Source organism: Xenopus laevis, chromosome 4L, assembly GCF_017654675.1.
Source record: "Xenopus laevis strain J_2021 chromosome 4L, Xenopus_laevis_v10.1, whole genome shotgun sequence".
In the NCBI taxonomy this organism is placed as follows: domain Eukaryota; kingdom Metazoa; phylum Chordata; class Amphibia; order Anura; family Pipidae; genus Xenopus; species Xenopus laevis.
Window position 1 is genome coordinate 69,148,423 of NC_054377.1, and position 19,503 is coordinate 69,167,925.

A 19,503-nucleotide genomic window follows, 5' to 3' on the forward strand; every position below is an offset into this window, starting at 1 on the left:
CTAGATGAACTGATTTCCATGAACCATGCAAGTTAGATATAGGACATGCCAGGAAAATTACTGCAATGATGTGGATGGTACCCAAGCTTCCTACATTACAAAACTTGCTAACATTGTTAAATTATACCCTATCGCCGCCCTATTAAGCTAAACCTATTAACCAGGGCTTCCTTCAAAAGATTTGACAACATGTGGGTGCATGGTGGGAAGCTGTATTGGGAGGCCAAGGATCTTCTGGACTGAGAATCAAAATAGGCCCTGGCATTTTAGGTACACAGAGGTAGAGTCTTGACCAGACCCCGCGACCCAAACCTGTATATTTACCCACTTAAATCCGCTACTGGACCTCAGCCAGCAACTACCTTATCCGCAATCCACCGGAAGTGATATTATCAAAAGAAAAAAAAAGTTTTGTAAAGTTTTAAAAAGAGTAAAATATAGACTATTTAGCATAAGATATAAAATATAGATGAGACCTGAAACCCACATCTATACCCAAAAGAATGGTAGGGACTGGATGACAAAGCAGACATGGAAAGCACAAGATGGACTGTGTTCTAATGAATAGCTGGACTTTAGATGATTTAGGTGGGGAATGATATATGCAGGATGGCAGAACTGGAAATAGGGTGTGCAAAGGCCTGGGATAACTGGATAGGTAATGAAACATAATGCAGAAACTCAGGATTCTTTGGCACATAAAAAAGAAATAGAAAAGAATTAAATAGCCATGGTGTGGTTGTACTCTTCATGGGCCAATACTTTGATAAATGTATAGAATCTAGACCCTACAATCTCAGAATTTGTAAGGAGTGTCAGTGATACAAACATGCTCAGTGTGCTCTAGGCAGCTGTTGAGAAGCTAAGCTTAAAGGTCACCGCAAACGATTAGCAAAAAAAAAAAAAAAGGTTTGCCTGTCAAAGAAGCGGCTTATCATAAGCTAATAAAAATTTCACTGGGTTCTGAGCTATTGTGTAACACGAAGCAGGTGATCTAATGGGGGCATCTTCAGAGGCAAAGATCTTCACTACTAGTTTAGTTTCCGGTCAATAATATCCTAATTAATGACTGGAGCCCAAAACCGTACTGCATACTCAAATTGAGGCTTTACTAGGGACTTATATAAAGACAAAATTGTTCACCTTTGAGTTAACTTGTGGAGGCCTATTTATTAAAGGTAGGATTTAAGTGGTTTTAGAGGTTTTTGAAACCACAACTAAACTCACAAACTTTAAAACTACAAATGTCATGACATTTATTTAAAGTTCTGAATAAAAAAAGTATGAACGGAAAATTACGCTGAATGACCCCATCCAGGGGCACCCTAGGCAAGGGCTCGAATCAGCGTCCTAACCTCCCCCCCCATCCTGCATTAACATTTTCCACCTTACCATTACTTTTTTTAATAAAGAAAACACATTAATGAAAGAAAATTTTCATTTATGTAAATATAAATACAAACAAAAATAAGGTACCCAAAAAAATGTAGAAAAAACAAAAGTTTTATCCTGTTAAACAAACAAAGTACAAATAAGGGGTTCACTTAACACCAATACTGGAATGTTTTTGCTTTTAACACAACTCCTATGAGGAAAAGTACCTGTGCCAGCAGCCATTGCTCATTAGCCATCAATATTGCCTCCAAGGCCCAAGCCCCCCATCTGTGCCAGTAGTCTTTGCCCAATAGCCATCAATATTGCCCTCAAGGCCCAAACCCCTATCTGTACCTGCGCCAGCAGCCATTGCAAAAATTAGCCATCAATACTGCCCCCAAGGGGCCCAAGCCCCCATCTGTGCCAGCAGCTATCACCCAATATGCCCCAAGGCCCAAGCCCCCCATCTGTACTTGTGCCAGCAGTCTTTGCCCAATAACCGTCAATTTTCCCCCCAAGGCCTAAACTCCCCATTTGTACCTGTGCCAGCAGCTATTGCCCAATAGCTATCAATACTGCCCCCAAGGCACAAGCCCCCCATCTGTACCTGTGCCAGCAGCAATTGGCCATATTAGCCACCAATATTGTCCCCAAGGAGCCCAAAGCCCCCATCTGTACCTGTGCCAGCAGCTATTGCCCAATAGCTATTACTACTGCCCGCAAGGCCCAAGCCCCCCATCTGTACCTGCACCAGCAGCCATTGGCCATATTAGCCACCAATATTGTCCCCAAGTAGCCCAAGCCCCCCCCCCCATCTGTACCTGTGCCAGCAGCATCACAAATCGCATCAATAGAAAAGCCCAGCAGGTATTCTGTGTTTCTTCATAATGAGCCGCGAACTCCGTGATGTACTCCGTGATGTACTCTCTCTGCTGGCCAGATGTCTGATGCATGGACGTGCCACAGCCTACAGCGCATGTGCGCCAGCGTATTATCACATAGTGTCAGAGTGTTATCACATAGCGTCAGAATGGAAGACTTCAAGTACATGCCAGGGGACGGGTGGGGAGCACCTTCAAAACACTCAGAAACAGAGGCCAAGCATACCAATGTGTAATTTTTTTGTTTTTCCCCTGAGAATTGCCCCCCCCCCGATGACTGCGCCCTAGTCGGGTACCTACTCTGCCTACCCCTTGTTCCGGCCCTGACCCCATCTAAAAAACAAATACTTGCAAAATCTTCTAAAAGTCCAAATTAATTTAAAATAATTCCAATAGGATGAGCGCAGCTCCCGCTGACTTCTATAAAACCTATAGACATTTTGTATTAGTGGTATTGTGTTTTTTACACTTAATAAATCTCAAATGTTTACAGCTTTTTAAAAAAGATCGGAAAACCACACATTTTTAGAGATTCGTAGAAAAAAACAGAATTCGATTGTTAGTAAATGTGCCCCTTAGTATAATGTAGAGATTTTTTATTATGTGTGTGTTTTGAATTATTTAGCTTTTTATTGAGCAGCTCTCCAGTTTGCAATTTTAGCAGTCTGGTTGCTAGGGTCCAAATAACTCTAGCAACCGTGTACTGATTAGAATAAGAGACTGGAATATGAATAGGAGAGGCCTGAATAGAAAGAAGAGTAATAATAAAAAGTAGCAATAACAATAAATTTGTAGCCTTACAGAACATTTGTTTTCAGATGGGGTCAGTGACCCCCATTTGAAAGCTGACAAGAGTCAGAAGAATTAAAATAAAAAAAAACTATAGAAAATAAATAATGAAAACCAATTGAAAAGCTGCTTTGATTTGGACATTCTATAATATACTAAAATGATGAACTATCCTTTTAATGTCTAAATAAAAAAGTCTTTTTTCTTCTTCTTATTTTGTATTTTTTTTCTGAAGTAAAAAGTCCAAAAAAGTTATTGGCATACTGGGTTTCAGGCAACTTTTGTACAGGTCCCAGCAGTGGGTATAATACCTCAAGCATACCTCCCAACTGTCCCTTTTTAGGAGGGACAGTCCCTCTTTTGACAGCTCAACCCGCAGTCCCTCATTTGTATTGGAAAGTCCCTCTTTTCTATGCACTGAACAGCCAGAAAAAGAAACAAAGTTTCTCACTTAATTGGCTTTTAGCCCAGAACAGGTGCAAATAAGATACTTTGAAACAATTTTGAGACACAAAAACACAGTTTAGATAAGGAGAAATATTTTCAAACTTTCATAACCCAAATTTTGTAAAACAAACATGGTAATTAGGGGGTGTGGCCACAGAAAGGGGTGTGGTCAAAAAATTGCTGTGCTACGTGCGGAAAAAAATTTTTTGTCCCTCTTTTTACTTCCAAAATGTTGGGATGTATGCCTCAAGGGCTTCCGTAGAGACCTGTCACACAAAGCTTTTTTTGCCGGTGTCCCTCTGTTTTTAACTAACAATATTACCAGACAAAAGCTGTAGCTAAAACACGCACACACAAAATAATTCTTGCGCCAGCCAATAAGCTCTCACTCCCTGTAGCCTCGGAAGTAAATGTCGCCGCAGTGGCTTTCTTTCTGTTTCCGAGGAGATCAAACTGACCTCAGGATGTGTTTTGTGTGGTTGGCCAATCAGTGATCGGGGTAATTGGTAGGCGGGACCAAAGCGGTTGGCGGGGAGAATAATCTGATCTAATGGGAAGGTTTTTGCAGATTGCCGGGCTAATGGTTTGGCATTCGGGCACCCGCAGTGAGGTTAGTAGTGAGCTTGCTGCTTTATACAATCGAGGAGCTGCAGAATCATTGCTTCGTTACTAGTCTGTATCCGCTGACAGTGTATGTCATACCGGCCTTGCATAGGCTGGCGCTTCTCTCTGCCACAGCGGGCTGAGGATTTCCTACTCCTTGCGCTTTAGATCTATTTGGCTGAACGAAACTCGGCCGATCGTTTGTGCCTAGAGCAGCAAGCGAGTGCAGAGGGCGTTGTTGTTCGCAGGGACCTTGCATTCCTCTAGCATAGGAGATCGCATACAGGACATGGATTTCCCCTTTCGATGTCCTAAAATGCGTTCCGTACAGGGACTTTAAATGTACCTCGAATGTGGCCAGCTGATTCGGTCGGCATTACGTAAAGCTTATAGTATAAGACTACTTGTTTCACTTATAGAACGATAATTTACTGTAGTCAGGTGAGATCTAATGGCCAACCTTAAATGAGTAGCTATAGATTGTAACTGGTGTGTGTAAAGCTCTACAGCAGATCTGGACTGAAGGTCAAAATAGGCCCTGGCATTTCAGGTAGACAGAGGCTCAATTAGCCCACACAGAAGCCCAAACAGCCCACTAAATACTGACTGTATATGGCACCTTATAGCAGCCCCTCTGGCATTTGCCAGAACTCACAGATTGCCAGTCCGGGCCTGCTCTACAAAGCAGACTTCCAATAGGCTGAGGCTGCGTCATACAGGATGTTTCATTGGTCAGCACAATGTCACTCACAACTTAGATCTGCTGGAAGCTGTGTTGAGGCTCTCATATATTAATAACAGCAAGGCAGGTGAAACCTTTAAAGGAGTGATTAACTTGCCCATTGATCTATGTTGATTGGCAACACATGGCACAGTAATTGTGTAAAGAGCTTAGCATCACATATCCCAGAAATGGTTCACCTTATGTGATACTGTTCACATGTTAACAGTTAGTTGCCATGGTTTAGTGCACCAGGGCAATTTAGTACATTATTATTACATATGGGGGGTAGTGCCTTGCTAAATAGATTTATGAATTTGAATATTTTTTTCTAGCCCTGAATATGGCACAAGAAGAGATGGAGGTGGATCTTCCAAACTTATTGGGTCCCATGGATTCAAACAGAGTGAGCACATCACATCAGCCCCTTGGGAGCAGGCAAGTTCTTTTCCTGCCACCCCCAATTACGTATTCAGATGACTCCGAGGAGCTTTTCTTAGGACCAACGGAGCCACATGATGTTATTGTGTTAGATTCTGGGGAGGAGGCCCCTGCGCAGGTTGTAGCACCAACTAATCCTCTACAAATGCTCCACGGTGCTCTTGAACAGCTACGGCAAGCTGCTGAGCTACGCTCCTCTGTACGTCGTACAAGGGTTCAAAGAAGGAGTACCAGGCGGCAGCAAAGAGGAGGGTCACAGCGCACAGCTGGAACTAGGTATCTGCTGGCAAAGCCCATTTTACTGTGTTTATTTTTTTTAAAAATGTCAACACGATTTCTAGTATTATTGCCTGTTTCTTGTCAGATTTAATTTAAAGAGGCGGTTCACCTTTAAGTTAACTTTTGAGTACTGTATGTTATAGAATGGTCAATTCTAAGCAACGTTTCAATTGGTCTCCATTATTTATTTTTTATAGTTTTTGTAATTATTTGCCTTCTTCCTCTGACCTTCCAGTTTTTCAAATGGGGGTCACTGACCCCATATAAAAAACACTCTATTGTTGTTGCTACTTTCCATTACTAATATTTCTATACAGGTCATTTCCTATTTATATTCCAGTCTCCTATTCAAAGCAATGTATGTTTGCTAGGGTAACTTGGACCCTAGCAACCAGATTTCTGAAATTACAAACTGGAGAGCTGCTGAATAAAAAGCGAAATAACTCAGCCACAAATAATAAAAAACATTTGCAAGTTGTCTCAGAATATCAATCTCTACATCATATTAAAAGTTAACTCAAATTTTAACAACCCCTTTGAAGGGCAGTTAAAAAATAATTTACCATTAAGTTAAATAACCCTAATTAAAGTTTACTTTTGTTTTGTTTCTAATGATTTTTATTACAACTGGGACAAAGAGCTTTAACTTTTCTATATATTTGTATTTATATGAATGGCAGTTTCTATACTACTTAATTAAAAGGGACCCGTCACCCAAAAAAAAATATTCCAAATCCTATTTTATCTCATTAGTCAAGCAAAATGAACTTTAATTACACTATATAAATTATTTGTTTCCTTTGGTCTGGGAACTCCTAATTATAGCTAGGAGGCAGGAGCCATTTTCTGGGCACTGTTATTTAGACAAGCCTTGTATCATCTCAGAAACTTGTTTGTGCACCAGAATTGGGGACCTGATGTTCCTGCCTCCCCATGCACCGGTTACAAAATTCAATGAAGAGAGCAAGGGAAAGTGGGGATTTGCAGTGACGTCTAGTAAGTACTGAATGGAAAGTGAAAGCAATTCTCTGCCTCACCTCTATGCCTAAGGCATAGAGACGTGGCAGGCAATATTTTATTGACAGCCGAGATTTTCAAAGTAGTTTACAACTATAAATGCTTTAATAATATAAAATGTCATGTTTAATTTGAAAAGTATCTTTATTATACAGTTTTTTTTATGTCTGGGTGACTGGTCCCCTTTAAAGGGCAATTCTCATAAAAACAAAAATTGTAATGCGATCAATTAAAAACAATACCCTTTCTAAAATAATAGTTACAGTTCATTATCGGCAATCTCTGTCTCTACGTGCAGGCTTTTCATTAGAGCATGAACAAAGTATGCTTCTGGCATCAGAGTACCCTTGTTTAATCTTTCTAATATAAAGAATAAATCACTGATCAGTAATTCTCGTGTACTTTTAGTTTTTTTTTTATTAGGGATGTGCTGAATCTATTATTTTTAGCGATGCACCAAATCCACTATTTTGGATTCAGCCAAACCCCCAAATCCTTCGCGAAAGATTCGGCCTTCGTTCTATACTTCCCGTCAGTAATTTGCATATTCAAATTAGGGTTCGGCCAGGCAGAAGGATTCATCCAAATCCGAATCCTGCTGAAAAAGGCAGAATCCTGGATTCGGTGCATCCCTAATTATTTTGAGATTTCACTGAATCACAAATTCTCTGCAAAAGATTTAGCCGAATATCAAAACAATCTGAAACAGATTTGCACATTCAAATTTGACAAAACCTACAAACTTGTGAATAAAAAAAGTCCAATCAAGTTGTTCTGGACTTTAAAGGAGAACTAAACCATACAAATGAATTGCTAGGAGTGCTATATTTTATGTATTGAACTTTTTGAGCCTAAAGGTTCAGTATCTCTATAGTAGTATTGATTCAGGCCTTCAAACTTTTCACAAGAGTTTCCCATCTTGGATTTTGTTATGAGTACATGCACAGTGTTCTGTGAGCAGTTAGGGGTTGTCACATTTTCAAGCAGAAAATGAGGTTTGTCTGCCATATGAGCTGAGGCTACAGGGCTGATTATTAAATTCTGTCGCTCATTGTGCTGCCATGTACCAATAATTTACTAATCAGCCCCAGCTTTTTATTGTGACATTTTTTATTTTATATATATATATGTATATATATATATATATATATGTATATGTATATATATATATATATATATATATATATATATATATATATATATATATATATATATATATATATATATATATATATATTCAGTATTTGTGTCTGTCCCTAAGCCAGCAAGTGACCGCAGCACAGAGCATGTGCAGTGACTCAGCAGAAAACAAGATGGGGAGCTACTGGGGCATCTTTGGAGGCACAGATCTTGACTGCTAAAGGGTTGTTCCCTTGGGCTGGTATAAAAGACCCAAACATAATGTACAACTTTTCTGCCTTCATTAACTAAGCTTTAGTTCTCATTTTAAACTGTCATTACTTTAAGGATTGGATTCTGTTTACCGAACTCTTGGGATTTGGCCAAATCTTGCAAAAAGTGCTAGGATTAAGCCAAATCTTGTATTTAGTGCATCCCTAATTGTTACAAATAGATATTCAGAGTGTTGAAGTTCTATTCTATTAAAATACCTTCAAAATTTATTAGAAAATTTTTTTTTTGGAACTTCTCTACCAAAGGCATGGTTATAGGACTGAAAATGTAAAGATTACATTTCATTGTAGGTTAAGAGGTGCAAGATCTAATAATATGAATGTCACGTATTTTGTGTTCACAGTTCTCGTGCTGCATTGAGTAGCTTCTTCCAGATAAACAGAACCCAAGGCTTGGCTCCTACCTTAGAAAGAGAGGAGAGGAATACTGTTTTGAGGACAGAATCTTTAAGAACCTTACCAGGGGACAGTTCCGATGAGACTGTGGAACTGAGTGAGGAAGAGGAGGGAGAAGGAAGTTCCACGGATGTTGATGAAGTAGAGATTAATGCAGGAGCTGCACCACCTGCAGAGCCAGGTCTGTCTATGTCTTAGCTGCAGACTCTGGTTATTCTTCACATTACAGCTCAAAGGAGGTCTCATGCGAATGCAGCACAATGCTGGTTATTACACCGAAAGCAATATTCACAAGCAGGTTGTTGCTTCCTGATGCATCTGCATCGTGTCACCTTATTTTCTTTATGGTTGTTTTTTTTTTCTTGCTTATTAATTTTTTACAATTTCCTATTTTCTATGGGTAATTCCAGTTTTTGGTGCTTTCTGCATAATGGGTTTCCTAATAATTCACTCATACCTGTGTAAGCCCTGGCCTCAATTTTCATAACGATTAAACATTTTCTAGTTTGACTGTTAACTCCTGCTAGATAACCCTAAAATAAAATATATAAATAGACCTATTGCAGTGGGCTGTTACCATCCTAGTAATTCTTTTAAATCACAGTTTATTTTATGTAATTTCTTACTACAATTTATCATTGTGCTTTGTTTTGTTAACAAGTGGCTGCTTTTGTTTGATATTTTTTTTAGCCCCTGAGGAACTCCAGATTAATGTTGTAGAGGTTCAAGCAGAGGCCTCTGCAGTGTCTGACTCATTACCTATTCCTGAAAGAGTCACATTACCTCTTCAAATACAAACAAAACAGGTAAGCATCAGTGACCCATGTGTTATCCCTAAGTACTATTGGCATACAAATGTGTATTTAATTTGAGTTTATATTATTTTCAACTTATTATTACACATTGTATTAATCATTTACAAAAACAGTGAATGGGGGTATATTTATCAAAGAGTGGAGTTAGAGGTCGCCACAGTCCTCTAGAGTGAAATTCCGCAACGCTCCATTAATTTCTATGGGATTTTGAAAGGTGTATTTATCAAAGGATGAACTTTCACCCGTTGATAAACACTCTTTTAAAAATCCCATAGAAATGAATGGAGAGTGTTGGAATTTCACTCTAGTTGACTGTGGCGACCTCTAACTCCGCTCTTTGATAAATATACCGCAAGGTGTCTAAGAGCCCATGTTACCCTTCCCTTTGAAATATTCTGTAATTCTTTATCCAAAAGAGGGGCAGAAGAACAATTGGCTTAATAACAAGTTGAGCACTCCTTATCAAAAGAAACCTTGTTGCCCTCTCACCCGTAGAAGTACTTTTGCTATCCTAGAGCCAGATTTTCAGTCTTCTGTTTCAGTAGGACATGTAAAACATGGGCTTAATACCCACTCTTAGCATGTTATGTATTAGACAATGCTATGTCTGATTGTATGTATGATTGGCTAGGGTCTTCTGAATTATTTTATATGCATATAGCTTTCTGTGAGGAATCCCTTTATCTTTTATGTCAGCAGCTGAGCCTTCAATAAGGGGGGGGGGCATTTCTACCAAGCCACATTTAAAAAAAAATAAAAAAACAAACCCTAACCCCCACCCCATGTAGGCCCTCCCCCCCCCCCAGCCTAGCTGCCCCCCGGGGAAATGCCCCTAACTCTATACTTACCCCTCGGTGCAGATTCAGGCTTTGGAGTTTTCCGCAGTCATCTTCCGGGTCTTCGTGTCTTCTTCTGGCTCTTATGCAATTTCCGTCTATTTCGGCGCATACTCAGTTGTCGCAAACCGGTAAATTGCTCCAACTGAGCATGTGCTGTTTCTCCAGTATCCCACTTGACTTACTGAAAACCCGGAAGATGGCTGCAGTGAACTCCAATGCCTGAATCTGCCTCGTGGGGAACATATAAAGTTAGGGGCATTTCCCCAGGGGGCAGCTAGCTGGGGGGCAGGAGGGGTGTCTACGTGGAGTGGGGGGGTAGGGGTTTTTTTGGTAAATGGTTGAATTCTCCTTTAAATACTGATTTAGAAGTTTTGATCCCCTGTTTTTTCTTTTAAATACACTAGTCTGCTTCTAATACTACTGAAATATGTTTGTTGACTAGTTTCTTCCTTTAGCCTTGTACTGCATCACTTTTTGGGGGCATAAAAAAAAAGAGGATTTTATCCTTACCAATCTGTCTTTTCTAATTCCTACTGCAATATAGTGGATGGAACCTCCCTGTTTTTAAACTCATGGTCAGGGGTGGCATGTATATGGTTTAGAGAGGAGTGCTTTTATGTTCATGTACATTCTTCTATACATGTGGGGGTTTTACACCTGTTCACTTCTGGATGATAAAACATGTGGGAGAGTGTCAGTGGGTAAAACAACGTATTTAATGAGCTGGGATGGTCTCCATAGGAATGAAATCACATTAGGTATGACCGATTTTAAGACAAGGGGGTTGTTCCGTTGTTTTTGATGTTCAGCTGTTAGAACATGGAGCTATGCTGTGTTAGCTATTTTTGCTTCCAATGTGATTTTTTTTTTTAAATTTTTTTTTTTTACATTTTTGCAGAAAACACCAGTGAAACTGTTGTCGCCAGTGAAACCTCTGCCACCTGAAGAAGATGAAGGGGACACATGTGCAATCTGTTTTGAGCCATGGACAAATGCTGGACAGCACCGTCTTTCTGCCCTGCGCTGTGGTCATTTGTTTGGCTTCACCTGCATAGAACGTTGGCTGAAGGGCGGTGCTTCCAAGTGCCCACAGGTCAGCGAATATGCTATTTACATTTGTTACTTGAAATGTCTGAACTTTTGAATTTAAAGAGACAATTGACTGACTTGCATTGCTTCTAAACTGCCCAGGGATTGCTAATGGAAACATCATCGGGGTTTTTAGACTTAAAGTTCAAAATAAATATTTGTTATTGTACTGCACTGGAATAGTCTGAAAAGTAGTTTTTCCGATTAATCTGGCCTCAAGGCTGCCAAAGTCCTGTATGACGATATAATGGAGAGTAGGGAGCATGAGAGTTTTTTATTTTTTATTTTAATTAAAACTAAAAATGGAGGAACATTTTTTAAAAGTGATTTTTAGCACATTGCTGTGAAAAAAATGCTATCTGTAGTTCTTTATATTCACTTGTATGCACTTTAAATTCTTTAAAGTATCTTTTCTTTGGTTTTGTATTTTCAGTGCAATAAGAAAGCGAAACGCGCTGATATTGTTGTCCTTTATGCACGATCACTGAAAGCCCTGGACACAAGTGAGCAGGAACGAATGAAAAGGTACTTTTGCTTCACTTTGATTGCAGAACTGTTATTAGGAAAGGAAACATGTGCTTCTTGTGTTTAATTATAAATAAAGAAATTCATTGGCTATTCTATTAACAAATCTTCCATCTCTTAGCTCCCTGGAGATGGAGCAGAGTATGCGCAGGAAAGCACAGTTGGAATCTGCACAGTGCCGACTGCAGGTTCAGGTGCTAACAGATGAGTGTGGAAAATTGCGCAACCAGATTCAGGTATGTGTGGCAAAATGTTTTTGAAGTTCATCAAATAATATGATTTTGTTATGACTGACCAGGGAAAGGGATCTGGTTAATCTATAGCAGTGATCCCTGACCAATGGCTCGTGAGCAACATGTTGCTCACAAACCCATTTGATGTTGATTCCAGAGGCCTCAAAGCAAGTGCTTATGTTTGAATTCCTAACTTGAAGGCAGGCTCTAGTTGCATTAAAACCATGTGTACTGCAAAACAAAGCCCCCTGTAGGCTGTCAGTCCACATAGGGTCTACGAAATAGGCAATCACAGCTCCTATTTGGCAACCCAAGAACTTTGCACATGCTTATGTTGTTCTCCAACATCTTTTACATTTGAATGTGGGTCACTGGTGAAAAAAGGTTGGGGATCCCTAATCTATAGTATAACATGAGATGGGTAACAACTTGTCAATCGTAATACAGCAGAACAAAAGCACAGAATGGCCAATAAAAGTAAATTCTGTAGTATGAAGGGCCTTGTTTACAAGTAATTTGGTATGAAGGCACTGTGCAGAAGACCTGAAAAAGAAGCCCACAAGTGCGGAAAAGGATCTAAAATAATTTCTTTAATTTCCTCCAGGAGTTGAAGATGCTGATTGCTCAGCATGGCACCGGTACCTCCGTGCAGGCTTCTTCCTCTCGATCCACTATCTCTGGTAGCCTGTCCTCTAGCCAGGGCCAGCACAAGTACAGCTTTGAGAAAGCCATCCTAATCTCTCAGACTGGGAGCTGTCGTGTCATGTCTTACTGTGAAAGCATGAGCTGCCTAGTGGTATCGCAACCTTCACCTCAGACTACACTTATTCCCGGTAAGAAGCAATTTAGATAGGGTCTATCATAAATCTTGCTTCTTATTTCTGTAGTTGAAGTTAAAGATAATCTTACATTGCATTAATTGTTGCAAAAGGAGGATTCAGTTACTGAACTGTTGCTATAATTATTGCAAAAGGGTAAATTCACTTTTTTTCTTTCAATTCTTTTTTTATTCTGAAGCAATCGGCTCCGGTAGGTTCACTAACCCTAGCAAATGTGGTCTTCGATGCTATCCACTGCTAATTTTGCTCCACAAATAGGAACTAATGTTGCTCTGGTTCTATGTGTTTTTTCAGGTTGTGGAATTAAGAAGCTCAGTGCTGCAAATCTGAAAAGCAGCCAGTATGTTCCCATTCATTCAAAACAAATCAGAGGCCTTGCATTCAGTAATCGTTCTGAAGGCCTGTTGCTCTCAGCAGCTCTTGATAATACCGTAAAGCTCACCAGGTGGGAATTATGCACATTAAGAAAATCTGTGTTTAAAAAGCTGTGTACTGCATATGCAATCTGGTTAATTATACTGCTGTTAAAGCAAGGAAATTGTTACTATGAGATGTAATATTTAGTTTGTTTAAAGGAGATAGGAAGCTACCAAGGCAGTTTATTGCCAACAGATTAGCCACAATAGTGCAAACTAGAATGCAATTTTAATTTTTTAGAATGCTTTTCCATACCTGAGCAAACCACTCTAGACACTTTCTGTTAGTTTAGGATAGTAGCTGCCATATTAGCTTGGTGTGACATCACTTCCTGCCTGAGTCTCTCCCTGCTTGCTCAAAACTCTGGGCTTAGATTACAGCAGGTAGGCAGGAGGGAGGGGAAGAGCAGCAAACTGAGCATGCTTAAACCCAAACCCCAGAGGTTTAAGATGAAAAAATTAAGTCTAATCTAGAAGCCCATGTTCACAATAGAAGGAAAGCAATGTGGTGTTTCTTTTGACAGAGGGCTCTGAGCAGCATTACTTTGAGGTTTTACTAGTGCATTTATATAGACCTTTTTTTATAAAGCTTACTTAGTTTTAACATTTCCTTCTACTTTAAGGGTTAGCTCAACATGTGTTTTCAAAATATGGTGATTAGTTTTAACTTCCACTAATTTTGAACATTCATTTTTAGTCTGTGCACAAAGGCTAATTTCTGCTTGTTTCCCATAGCTTATTGACCAATACTGTGGTGCAAACATATAACACAGGACGACCAGTCTGGAGCTGCTGCTGGTGCTCTGACAATAGCAATTATGTATATGCTGGATTGATCAATGGTTCAGTGCTTGTATATGATCTCCGAGACACAAGTAATTGTGTACAAGAGCTGGTGCCACTAGGGTCTCGGTAGGTAGCCTTTTTCAATAATTTTGTGAATTTTAATATATTATTGTCATGGGAAAACATGTTTTTTTTTTTTTTTTTTACAAAATTTATCAGTTAATTCTGCTCCTCTAGAAGAAGCATTGAAATCCATTTTTCAAAGAGCTAACAGATTTTTTTGATTTAGGGCTAGACATGTTCTTGGTTTCCCATGTGCCCTCAGCCATGTGACATGTACTCTTTTGTCACTCCTTACTGCTGCAAAGTGACCCCCCCCCAAGCAGCCTATCATCAGAACAATGGGACCTCTGCATTGCTAAAAATACCCACCTAGCGGTAGATATGAGTAAATCATTCAATAGTAAAAATCCAAGTCCAGCCAATATTCCAGGAGAATAGGAGAACCAATAGCTTATCTGAAAGCAGCTCCACTGAGCAGTGCTAGCTGAGATGGCTGCCTACATGCCAATATTACAACTAAAAAACAATACATTTATTGGTTAAAGAATACAATTAATTACTTGCAATGCAATGTAAGTTAGTAATAAAAACTATACAATAAAAATCATGATAAAATCCCTTTGTCATTGGAGTGTTTTTTTCTTTTCAGGTGTCCTGTGGTATCTTTGTCTTATGTGCCACGGGCTGCTTCTGAAGTTTTTCCTTGTGGAGGTGTGCTGGTTGGGACCTTAGAGGGTGCATGCTTCTGGGAAATGAAAGATGATCAGTATCGACCACATGTTCTTCCTTTGGAACCTGGGGGGTGCACAGACATACAGATAGAGAGCAACACAAGGCACTGTCTTGTTACTTACCGCCCTGGTAAGTGTGTGTTTCTAAACTATTGTTACTTCAAATTTCAACAAATGAGTATTCGTTACTGATTTTTGTTAATGGGACTCTTTAAAGGGGTTGTTCACCTTCCAAACACTTTTTTCAGTTCAGTTGTTTTTCGATTGTTCCACAGAAATAGACTTTTTTCAATTATTTTCCATTATTTATTTTTAAACTTAGATTTTGGAAAAACAGTAAATGTCCCTGTCTCTGGTGTTTGAGTCTGGCAGCTCAGTAATTCAGGTGCAGACTCTAAACTGTTACAATTTTGCAACATTTAGTTGATACATTTCTCAGCAGCATCTCTGGAGTAATAGCAACAATTGTATCAATTCTAACAGCTGCCTGTAATAAAAACCCAGAGATTCTGCTCAGCAGGGACAAAGAAGAAATGTAGCAACTAAGTGTATCCATTTAGAACAGTTTACAGGGTCGACAACCCCCTCCCAGAGCTGCTTCAGAAGGTGAAAATGACAATTTACACTTCAATATTGGAAAAACAGTCGCACATAAAAAATAGAAAGTCATTGGAAAAAGTCGTTATTTCTGGTGATCTATCTGAAACCAACTAGTTGTTTGAAGGTGAACCACCCCTTTAAGCAGTTCTGTAACAATCAAAGTTCATAACACGAGTTCATATAATTTATCTCTGAACTTTTAAGCAGCTCTAGGGTCTAGGCTCTTCCACTGAATTAAATATTATACTATTTAAAAAAAAAAAAAGAATAGGCGTTTTGGTAAGGACCAGCACTCCAGTTTTTCTTCAACATGCTGTATCCAATGTTTCGGTCCCCATCGGGACCTTTTTCAAGGAAATGCCTATAATACAGATTGACTGTGTAGCAAGAAAATGCAAACACTTGGACTAAATATATACAGGGTCGGACTGCCTTGGCGGGACACCGGGAAAAAACCCGGTGGGCCCTGACCTGCATGGGCCCCCGCTGGGCCAGACCATCTCCCAATATCCGGAGCTTAAAAAAAAATATATATATTTTTTTTATATATATATATATATATATATATATATATATATATATATATATATATATATATATATATAATTTTTATATTTTATTTATATACACACATATATTAAGCCTTATATTTATGTAGAAAAAATAGCCTTTATTTGTGTGTATATTTTACAGGTAAAAACTATAATTTTGTACGTGGCGTGATGATGGAGCTGACCAGTAACCGGCTGAATGACTCAGAAGATGAGTACAGTTGTTCCTGTTACCCTGTTCAAACTTTTAATGCTGGTAGCACTTGCAAGCTTCTCACCAAGAATGCCATATTTCAGAGCCCTGAGAGAGATGGCACTGTTCTGGTTTGTGCTGGCGATGAGGCTTCAAACTCTGCAATGGTAAGTACTGCATTGTAATTTAGGATATGGAATACAAGGTTGCATGCAGTAGCCATAATGCTACAATTAAACCTAATATAGTGTCCACACCTGTGTCTTTCTCAAAATCCAGCTAGTCACCCTAGTATCCCTTCATCAGAGTTTTAATTTTAGTCCATACTAACAATGCTTGTGCAGCAAAGGGATACCATTATTATTATTATTATTATTATTATTATTATTATTATTATTATTATTGATACCTTACTCATTCAGCCATACAATTTTGTTTTCTTTTTGTTGAAAGCTTTGGCATTCAGGAAATGGTACTCTTCTTCAGAAGCTGCAAGCGGACCAGCCTGTTTTAGACATCTGTCCCATGGAAGTAAATCAGAGCAGTATGCTGGCCACTTTAACAGAGAAAATGGTAAAAATCTACAAATGGGAATAACATGTCCCTTCAAACGTTTACTTTTTCCTTATCTTGCTGGCAGCATGGTAGTCTTCTAAGTCTTCATCCTGATCTTACCTGTGACACAGCGGTGTTCCAGGCTTCTAACCAAAATGTTCAGCTGAGATGCGCTAATTTCTGTACAGCGATCTTATGCTGCTTTTCAGCAGCTACATATTCCATTAAAATCCTGCAAAAACTGAGATTGTGTCACAGCATAAAATTGAATGGAATCATTTTGTAATGTTAAAGGACTTTGTTCCCGGGAAATAACTGTCCATGGGCGTTCTTTAAAAATGATGTATGTTTGTATGTCTCTTGTATATATTTTCATTGTAATTGTAAAACCATTTCCTTTTTCCCTTCTGTCACAATAAAGAATAACTCATTTTAATACCAAAATGGTATAAAATATGTTTTTAAGTATTTGTACAATGTTACTAGATATCTATTTTAATTATTTGCAATGATTAAAAGGATGTTTCACCTTTAAGTTAACTTTTAGTATGTTATAGAATGGCCAATTCTAAGCAACTTTTCAATTGACATTCATTTTTGTAAAAGTTTTTAAATTTGCCTTTCCATCTTTCAAATGGGGGAGACTGACCCTATCTAAAAAACAAATGCTCTATAAAGCTACATATTTATTGTTATTGCTACTTTTTATTTCTCCTCTTTCTATTCAGTCCTTCTCCTATTCATAGTCTCTTATTCAAATCAATGCATTGTTGCTAGGGTAATTTGGACCCTAGCAATCACATTGCTGAAACTGGTGAGCTGTTGACTGAAAAATATAAATAACCCAAAAACCACTATAAAGAATGAAAACCAGTTGTAAATTGTCTCGGAATATCATGATCTACATCATAGTAACAGTTAAATTAAAGGTGAACAAATCCTTTAAAGGGAAGCAATGCAGAATGAAACTCCACTGGAACAAGCACAAATGAATGTGAACTAAAATATTTTACTGTTTCCTTTAGGTTGCAAAATGTGTTTAGTAGCATATAGGCAAAATATCACCTCTCTATATTATATGGGCCATCTTTGCTAAACAACCAGTTCCAGTGAGACATTTATTTTGTGGGGGGTTTTCGGGTCACTTCTGCCTGGCTGTCAACAACTACACATTGGTGTAGCTGATCACAGCACTGTCTCTCTTTATTTGGAATAGGTAAGTGCAGCACAACTACAGTGAGTGTCACATGTGACTTCAAATGTATTTGTAGTACTACAATGATTCTGAAAAGCTTGTGCTAGACAGTGATCCCCAACCTGTAGCTCGTGAGCAACATGTTGCTCCCCAAACCCTTGGATGTTGCTCTCAGTGGCCTCAAAGCAGGTGCTTATTTTTGAATTCCAGGCTTGGAGGCAAGATTTGGTTGTATAAAAACCAGATGTACTGCCAAACAGAGTCTCCTGTAGGCTGCCAGTCCACATAGGGGCTACCAATAGCCAATGACAACCCTTATTTGGCTCCATCCAGGAACATTTTTCATGCTTGTGTTGCTCCTCAACTCTTTCTACATCCGAATGTTGCTCATGGGTGATAAAGGTTGGGGATCCCTGTGCTAGAGCTTCCTTAGAACATGATATATACAGTATGTTATATTTAAAGAACTTTCTTCCTGATTCCTGATGCTTCAAACATCGTTACAATGTTTGACTTCTAATAAAAGGAAACGAACCGAAAAATGTTACTTGTGACCAGTTTTACATTTTTACAAGTTGTGACCCTCCAGTATCTGGCACAATATATTGTACCTGATTGTAACAGGTGCAATTAAAATGGAATTCTTAGATGGAATGTTAAATTGTAGGATTAAATTATGAGAAATTGCACCAGTTTTTGCATTGATTTAGTAAATTGCAGGCATGGGATCATTTATTCAGAAACCCGATGACCACAAATCTCCCTTATAGTTAATTTTAAGAAAACAAATGTTTGCTCTGTAATAATAAAACACACTGTGCTTGATGGTAACTAAGATGCATAAATCCATATTGTTGGCAAAACATCTATTGGGCTTGTTTAATCTACATTTTTAGTAGATTTAAGGTCAAGGTGATCCAAGTTACAGAAAAAAAACAACCCATACAGTACCTGTGTGTTTAAAGCAATAGTGGAGAGAGAGGCCATATTCCTCACAGTATTTGCATTGTTTTAAACGTGTTCTCCAATTTCTCTTATGTTGAGAGGGCTGGCAGAATATCCCAATCTCTGTTACACCTATTCCCTTGGCAGTAGTAGAATCAGAAGTATAATAATAATAAGGTGAATGGATTACCTCCTACCTTCATTGTCATCATACTTTTATTTGGAATTACTAGACCCTGCGTCGGTCATTTGGCATAGATTAATATAGTGCTCAAGTAATTATCATAAACTTTTATGGACCAACTCATCTTTCAAAATAACAGGCCAATATAGAACTGGTGTATTAAAGCTGCATCATTTCATAAAGCAGTAGGTTGTTCCTATTTGAATTCAGTGTGCTCTCCAGATAATACATAAAGTACTGCTCCCACCTTCATTTCCTCAGAGTATAAATAGCATTATGAACTGTCTTCCATCACCAGAAAAGTGTTCTGGTAGCTCCACTATGGCATGTGAGGGATTGCTGGAGCTGGAATTTTGTATCAAGAACTGCAGCTGGTGCTGCAATGGCAATCTTTGGAATTGTGTCTGCATTTGCTGACAGCCCCTTGTAAACCGCATCAGAAGGCTTCATGGTGACATGATAATGACAAGTTATACAGAAGGATGCACATTGACGCACCGGTGCTACAGGTGCAGGTTAACTTGCCTGCACCAATGCAGGCACACCTGGTACATACTAGAAATTACATATAATAGATTAACTTG

General features: G+C 38.8%; 1 protein-coding gene across 1 annotated transcript; it reads left to right on the forward strand.

Annotated features, from left to right (window-relative positions):
• Positions 1-3,941: 3,941 nt before the first annotated feature.
• rfwd3.L (ring finger and WD repeat domain 3 L homeolog) lies at positions 3,942-17,039 on the forward strand. The gene is made up of 13 exons (XM_018258069.2): positions 3,942-4,101; positions 5,151-5,532; positions 8,309-8,541; positions 9,051-9,166; positions 10,913-11,107; positions 11,537-11,628; positions 11,750-11,864; positions 12,466-12,694; positions 12,995-13,145; positions 13,852-14,028; positions 14,615-14,826; positions 15,990-16,207; positions 16,494-17,039. Exons 2-13 carry the CDS (start codon positions 5,159-5,161, stop codon positions 16,635-16,637), a joined length of 2,256 nt encoding a protein of 751 aa, XP_018113558.1. The 5' UTR covers positions 3,942-4,101; positions 5,151-5,158; the 3' UTR covers positions 16,638-17,039.
• The last annotated feature ends 2,464 nt before the right edge of the window (positions 17,040-19,503 follow it).

Bases quoted from the DNA above. Each gene is read 5' to 3' on its own strand.
- rfwd3.L (XM_018258069.2), top strand. From the start codon at position 5,159: ATGGCACAAGAAGAGATGGAGGTGGATCTTCCAAACTTATTGGGTCCC. The intron at 8,542-9,050 runs GTCTGTCTATGT...TATTTTTTTTAG, and splicing joins TGCACCACCTGCAGAGCCAG to CCCCTGAGGAACTCCAGATT. The intron at 11,108-11,536 runs GTCAGCGAATAT...TTGTATTTTCAG, and splicing joins GTGCTTCCAAGTGCCCACAG to TGCAATAAGAAAGCGAAACG.